The sequence below is a fragment of the Arachis hypogaea genome, chromosome 19 (genome assembly GCF_003086295.3).
Source record: "Arachis hypogaea cultivar Tifrunner chromosome 19, arahy.Tifrunner.gnm2.J5K5, whole genome shotgun sequence".
In the NCBI taxonomy this organism is placed as follows: domain Eukaryota; kingdom Viridiplantae; phylum Streptophyta; class Magnoliopsida; order Fabales; family Fabaceae; genus Arachis; species Arachis hypogaea.
In genome coordinates, this window is record NC_092054.1 from 7,920,579 (window position 1) to 7,928,466 (window position 7,888).

The 7,888-nt window shown below is 31.3% G+C and overlaps 1 protein-coding gene across 1 annotated transcript; it reads left to right on the forward strand.

Annotated features, from left to right (window-relative positions):
• Positions 1 to 1,967: 1,967 nt before the first annotated feature.
• LOC112777625 (glyoxylate/hydroxypyruvate reductase HPR3) lies at positions 1,968 to 3,913 on the forward strand. The gene is made up of 2 exons (XM_025822006.3): positions 1,968 to 2,610; positions 3,407 to 3,913. Exons 1-2 carry the CDS (start codon positions 2,161 to 2,163, stop codon positions 3,899 to 3,901), a joined length of 945 nt encoding a protein of 314 aa, XP_025677791.1. The 5' UTR covers positions 1,968 to 2,160; the 3' UTR covers positions 3,902 to 3,913.
• The last annotated feature ends 3,975 nt before the right edge of the window (positions 3,914 to 7,888 follow it).

Sequence of the window (7,888 nt, forward strand, 5' to 3'; positions counted from 1 at the left end):
AAAACTTGGTTTACAGTTTTACTAAATCTCTGTACGGTCTAAAGCAGGCGCCAAGGTGTTGGTACAAGAGATTTGATTCTTTCATTATTAGCCTTGGATACAACAGACTTAGCTCAGATCATTGTACCTATTACAAGAGGTCTGGTGATAATGATTTCATCATTCTGCTGTTGTATGTGGATGACATGTTAGTGGTAGGTCCCAACTAAGATCAAATCCAAGAATTGAAGGCACAGTTGGCTAGGGAGTTTGATATGAAAGACTTGGGACCAGCAAACAAGATTTTAGGGATGCAAATTCACTGAAACAAAAAATATAGGAAGATTTGGCTTCGCAAAAGAATTATTTAAAGAAGATCTTGCAACACTTCAACATGCAAGAATGTAAGCCAATTTCAACCCCACTTCCTATGCATTTTAAATTATCCTCAAGTATGTGCCCTAGTAGTGAAGCAGAGAGAATGGAAATGTCTCGAGTGCCGTATGCATCAGCAGTGGGAAGCCTTATGTACGCCATGATCTGTACAAGGCCAGATATTGCTCAAGCAGTTGCAGTGGTAAGTCAATTTATGGCAGATCCAGGTAAAGAGCATTGGAATGTTGTTAAGAGGATCCTGAGATACATCAAAGGGACCTCGAATGTTGCATTATGTTTTGGAGGATCAGAATTCATTGTCAATGGATATGTCGACTCAAACTTTGTAGGTAATCTTGATAAACGAAAATTTACTACAGGCTATGTGTTTACACTTGCAGGAGGAGCTGTGAGCTGGCTATCTAAATTATAGACTGTTGTAGCTTTATCTACTACAGAAGCTGAATATATGGCAGTTACACAAGCATGCAAGGAAGCTATTTGGATCCAAAGGTTGATAGAAGAACTCGGGCACAAACAGCAGAAGATTTCTATGTATTGTGACAGTCAGAGTGCCTTGCACATTGCAAGAAATCCTGCCTTTCATTCAAGAACAAAATACATTGGAGTACAATATCATTTTGTTCGGGAAGTAGTAAAAGAAGAAAGTATTGATATGCAGAAGATTCACACTAAAGATAACTTAGCAGATGCCATGACAAAACCAATCAACACAGAAAAGTTTGAATGGTGTAGATCCTCATACGGCCTATGGAATACATGAGCAACATGAATTTTGAAAATTTATCAAAATTAGCTTTAAGTGGGAGATTGTAAAAATTAGTAAAGCTAATTTTAGAAAATAAATAAATAAATAATAACTAAATAAAATGAAAGGTAATAAACAATCTTAGTTTATAACCTTAGAATTTTAATGGTTGAAAAAGAGAAGAATTATATACCTCTAATTGACGGATGGTTCATATTGAAGAGACTCACCTATAAATTGAGTTTTTCTTTAAGAATAACATAATATTTCTTTGAGTAGTTTTCTCCTATACATGATAGAGAGAAGTGTGTTCTCCTTTTGTCAAGAGAGAGTGTTATTGTAGTCTCATTGTGATAGAAAGAAGCTGTAATTCTCAAAGAAAACTATTCAATTGTTTTCATATTTTATACAAATTTTTTATTTTTCATTTCTATATTTTACTGTGTCATTTGTCTGATATCCAACAGTATCACAGCACAAGGTCAGTGTACTCGAGATGTGACCATTTTAGCCAAAGAGCCTCTATATTCGAGATGTGGCTGACCATATATTTTGATAAATTTTTCAATATTTATTTATTTCAAAAAATACTATATTTATTTAATTTAAATAAAAAATTATAATATAACATATATATATTAAATTAAATTTATATATAAATAACATAAATTAAATTAATTAAATTTAATTTACATAAAATTATAACGAAATATGCATATAACCTAATTCAGTTTAAAACATTGGTATAACTTTTAACTGAATTTATTTTATATTTGTGAATTACCCTTGGTTCTTATATCTTTGTTTAATTTAATTATTTTAGATTTTAAAAATAATTTTACCTGCCAACATTTTTTTGGCTTATACTTATCAAAAGCATAATGCAATACCAGCACGAAACATACCATTAATGAAAGTTGGAATCTCTGACAATGAGTGGGTCCCACAAAAGCGAGCCTCGTCGCCATGGACCTTGACAGCTGATGACTTGTTAGTAAACAGATCGGCGAGTGAGTGACTGAAATCTGAGTGCAGCCATGGATTCAGAGCTTCCAGCGCTCTTGGTCTTGGGTCCTCCAATGGTTTTCAAACTCTTCCAATCTCACTACTCTCACAAATACCGTTTCCTCAATGCCTTTTCTTCTCACCTACCACTCCCCGAATTTCTTCAAACCCAACAAACCCACCCTTCCTCCGTCCGCGCCATCCTCTGCAACCCGCGACAGCCGGTCACTGCTGACGTCATCCGGTCACTCCCCTCCCTCGGCATCGTCGCTACTACCACCGTTGGTGCTGACCACATCGACACCGCCGAGTGCCGCCGCCGAGGCATCCAGGTTGTTACTCTCGGGTCACAGTTTGCCCCCGATGTTGCTGACATGGCCGTGGCGTTGCTGATCGACGTCATGTTCAAGATCTCTGCCGGTGATCGGTTTGCCAAGAAGTCGATTCATTTCAAGCCATGGAGCTTCCCTTCTGGTTCAAAGGTAACCCACACTTTCACTCTTTATGCTTGTTCAATACTTATTGAGAGAACATGTAATGTGTTATATTGAGAACGGTTTTGTTAGCAACTATTTTTCTTTTTAACAAACCATCAAAGTAACTAAAAATAATATTAGCTGATTATTGATTTTTTGAATGAGTTAATTATCAGTTTCTTTAACATCATTTATCATTTAATATATATACTGTATATGAAGAGAATTTTGTTAGGTATTGGCACACAAATTTATACCATTTTCGAATAGCAAGTGGGAGGTATAGTCCCGCTTAGATTTAATGTCGTTAAGATTTTGAATCGGGCATGGTGTCATCTCATCTTTGACTTGATTCCTCTGAAGTTTTTTTGTGGATGTGCATATATGAATCTCAGAATTTTCTTTGAAAAAAAGTGTCTGTGGCCAAAGTCAATGAATGTTAGATTATCTAACACCACTAGTGTGGTAAGATTTTTGGGGCTGTCTAACCCTTTTTTTTAATCGGTATATGTTTCACCCGCAACTATATTTGCATTTTAATTTTGTGTTTTTAGTGCGAAAGGACGATTTCGATGTCATCCTTCATGATTGAGAGTGGTGTCAAGTGTGCATGTAATATTACCAAATGAAAAAGGGAATCAGTGTTTAACTCTGTTTGTAGTGGTCAGAGGATGATTAATAACTTGTCCAGGCCCTATGTATAGGGAAGTGATACTACTTAGAATTGAACTGTTGAATGAAACAATGAAAGTAGTTTGATGTTTGAAATGAATGATAACTAGTTTTCAACTTTATGTTTCAGCTAGGAGGCAAGAGAGTTGGGATTATAGGATTGGGAAGAATTGGTGGAGAAGTTGCCAAAAGGCTAGAGGCCTTTGATTGCATAATCATGTACCATTCAAGGAACAAGAATCCATCAGTCTCATACACTTTCTACTCCAATGTGGTTGATCTTGCCTCTAACAGTGATGTTCTTATACTTTGTTGTCCATTAACTGAGCAAACAAAGTACATAGTCAACAAGGAAGTAATGTTAGCATTGGGGAAGGGTGGCATTATTGTAAATGTTGGAAGAGGAGCTCTAATTGATGAAAAGGAATTGGTGCAATGTTTGATGAAAGGGGAGATAAGAGGTGCTGGTTTGGATGTGTTTGAGAATGAGCCTAATGTTCCCAAAGAGCTCTTTTCATTGGACAATGTTGTCCTTTCACCACATGCTGGTGCAATTACATTAGATTGTTTCATGGATGCATGTGAACATGTGGCAAAGAGTTTTGATGCCTTCTTCTCAAGTTAACCCCTTATTATTTCTCCTGTGTCTTCATGTACACTTGCAAATTCACTTATCCAGTACACTTCAATTTTTACGAATTTAACTTAGATGAATTTAAATCCAATTTAATTATCGATCCAATCGAATTAATTGATGGGTTTATCAGGTTTTCGATTTGATAAACCAAGCCTAATTTATAATATTATTTTAGAATCAAATCAAAGGGCCGGGTAGGAATGACCTCAACCGTGCATGTCTAATGTCTTTGTTAAAGTGACTGGAGCAGTACATGTAATACAATTTGCCAAGATTTTTTTTTAAATAAAAAAAAGCTCAACACACTAGAGTGGAGCAATAAAATAACAGAAAAGACAGAAAAAAGGATCAAACCTCTGCTATCTCTAGTATTGCCATCAACAACCAAAAGAGTGAAAGTCAGTCCAATTCTTGTAGCTCAAAACGTCATTCTTTAAATGTCCTCAACACCTGCTTCTCTTTTGTTAAAAATTCTGTCATTTTGTTCCAGATATTTCAGATCACTGCAAAAAATTCAGTCAGCAACATCTTTTGTTCCTCTCTACTATTATGCATGCCAGTCCAACTCTCAAACTGCCCTCTCATGGTTCTTGGGACGGCCTACGGTCTATCTAAATATCTCAATCAAGCGCACCACATTTGCCATGTAAACTCACAGGAAAGAAACAAATGGTGAACAAATTCCATCTCCTTTTTACACAAGACACAAAGATTGTCATTCTGATGAATAACGCCTAGTCTGCTCAACCGTTCTTTAGTATTCACCCTGCCTATTAGAACAAACCAACCAAAAAGCTCAATCCTGGAAGGAACCAATCCTTTTTAAATTGAACTAGTGAAACTGTAGTTCGTAATCTCTTCCAAAAGAGTCTTGGATTACAATACCTGCATAAAAAAGTTAGTAAAAAAAATACTTTTATTGTCAAATTTGTCAAGATTTTTACATCTAACAAAGTTAAAGTAATTAGTAGACACACGCAAATAAAATTCCTTTTCTATATAAAATTGTAATAAATCTCAAGATATGACTCCAAGTAGAATCATCATATCAGCATGGTTTGGAATCGTGAGAGGAGAGAGTGGTGGGATTGCAGCAACACTGTGCAACTACAATAGCAAAACCGCCAGGCAATGACTGTGTTGGGCAGCCAAGACCAGTTCGGCAACCGGATATGGAGATGAGACAGGTATCACACAAGGTTACTAGTTGTCATGCACAATTGTTATTGCTTATTAAAGGTTATTTTTTATTTGATAATACTATAATTTTTAAAAAAAAATTATTTTTAAAAACTAATTTTCATAAATTACTTTTAAAAAAGAAAAGTTTTATCAGCCTAATCACTTAATTGTGTGCAGAGTTTAAAATTAATTTTTAAAAATATTATTCTTCATTAGTATATTCAATAAAATAAATTGGGATTATTCTGTGATTATTCATGGAGTTCCATCGAATACTTTGCCAACTATATTAACAAAAGATTGTAAAAATATCAAAAGTACTTTCGATATAAAATAAATAAAATAAAATTAAAGTACGTATCATTTAGGACGAGTTAAAATTTATTTTGATCTCTGAAAATTATATTTGACTTTAATTTTGATTTCTAAATTCTAATTTACCTAAATGAGATTCCTAAATATTGAATTATGACTCACATTTATCTCTGGAGTTATTTCTGATAATGAAAAACTGATGTGATACGTTTAGCTTGTCAAGGTGTATATCTGAGATCTAAATTGCCATGGTGGAAATGTAACACTTATATGATGTGGCAAATTAAAGGTTGTTGATGCTCAATTTAACCCTAAGTTGTAGCTCTATTTCCACAATATGCTAGAAGCTTTGCTTAGAAATATGATAAGTTCAACCAAGCCAAACTAAGTTAACGTGCCATATTAGTTTTATGTTAACGAAGATAATTCTAGGAACAGATATGAGTCATGATTCAATATTTGAGAGTCTCAATTGAATAAATTAAAGTTTGAGAGTTAAAATTGAGATCAAGTGTAAATTTTCGAGTTTAAAATAAGTATTAACTCTTTAGGACAGCATGATGACAAGTAATAATACTTGTGTCAAGGTGGTAAGAGAGATGTCCAATAATAATAAAGTGATAATTATGCTACCTAAATTGTGATATCTAATTTAATAATAATAACTAAAAATTAATATTTAATTTAAATAATATAAAAATAAATAATTGTAAAATATTAAAATTTATCTTACAATAAAAATTAGACAAATTTGACATTAAAATAGTCGAATTAGCCTAATAATAATCAAAGCCAGACAATCAAACCTTTAAATAATAATTATATCACCTATAAAATAAAATAATAATAATCAAATTCCCAAAAATAGACCATGTCCAGAAGATTTGTTTTCGCAGGTGAAGTGAGTGAAGACGAAAAATACTAAAAGTCATCAGAATTTATTATTTTTAATTATTATTTAATTATTAATTTAATTTTTTTAGTTTAATTCTTTTAATTTAATAATTCAATAATATATTTTATTTTATATTTTAAATATTAATGATTAATTGATAATAAAAAATAATAAATTTTAATAATTATCAAGCATTTTTTTTTATGAAAACTATATATATATATACATAAGAATAAACTATGGCATAAGCGAGGTTAGTGAGTTGTAAGCACAAGATAAGAAAGTTTCTTCTATAGCATACCATAAAATGCTTTGTTATTTTTCTCATGTTGTGTTTGAGACTTTGAGTAGACTTTAAAATTTGGCTCATTTTTTTTAAGTGAATTCTATCATGTAAAAGAGAGATTTTTTTATATGTGTAGAAATTTGTTGTCTTTCTTCTAGTAGAATAAGTGTCTAGAAAGAAAGTATAATTAAAGATATAGTGAGTTCTATGATATAGAAGTGATTGTCTTTCTATATGTGTAGAAATGTAGTGTCCACTTTCTTATTATGCCAAGTGTATATGAGAGAGAATTAGAAGTGACACCTTAAAGTGAATGTTCAGATGCAACACTGACATTTACTATTCTCAGCACTTGAAGGATTAGTAACATTTTTAAATCTAATTAAATTTAGGTGGGTTAATTAAAGTGAGAGAATCAAAGGAGACAATAGACTTACTTGAGTTGGGCTTTTTTTTATATTGATTATTGTGATGATTAAGATCTGGGTCAATAAAAATGACTCCAAGTAATTTCGGATTATGGTTCCTTATTTTATTTTTTTATTATTTATTATATTGCTGAGATCTGAGTCATTTAACAACGAAATTTTTTGTAAAATACAAAAGATCTGCAATTGAAGTCGAATTGAATTGTTTAGAAGTAATACTTTAAAAAAGTCTAATTATTTTTATGTATCTTCATATGAAAAAATATTTATACCATTAATTATATCTTTATAATAAAATTGTTTGATATATTCCATTCAAATTACATGTTATGATTGTCAAATTGGTATATTGAAAATTTGATATCATTATATTTTAATGAAGTATATAAATATTTAACGAAGTACTTTTTTATATATGCTCAATCAATAGTTGAAATTCATTCAACTTCTTTTATAGCTTTTTAAAAAAAAAAATATTACGGTCATATTATTATTATTATTAAATGTCATTATGTCACGTTAATAAAATTGGTACATATAAAAATAATATACTATGAAAATATATAGTATGTATCATGATATGAAATATTTCAGTACTTTTAATTATTAATTTGAATTATAAAATTAATTTTAATAATTGTATTATAATATATTTTTAATTAAAATTAATAATTAAAAATAAAGAAACACAAAAACCATAGTACATGCATGTGAATGCTTCTTATTTTACCATGTGACATGTATTGTAATTTGTAAACCTTAGTCTACGTGTAATAGAGTATATTTATTTCCTATCCATATTTAAAGCTTTATAAAGTGAATGCAAGTAAGATGCTATTTTTCATGACTTCATTTGTTATCCATTCTTT

Excerpts from the sequence above, each read along its gene's own strand:
- LOC112777625 (XM_025822006.3), top strand. The coding sequence starts at position 2,161 with ATGGATTCAGAGCTTCCAGCGCTCTTGGTCTTGGGTCCTCCAATGGTT. Across the intron at positions 2,611-3,406 it reads GCTTCCCTTCTGGTTCAAAG|CTAGGAGGCAAGAGAGTTGG; the intron begins GTAACCCACACT and ends TTTATGTTTCAG.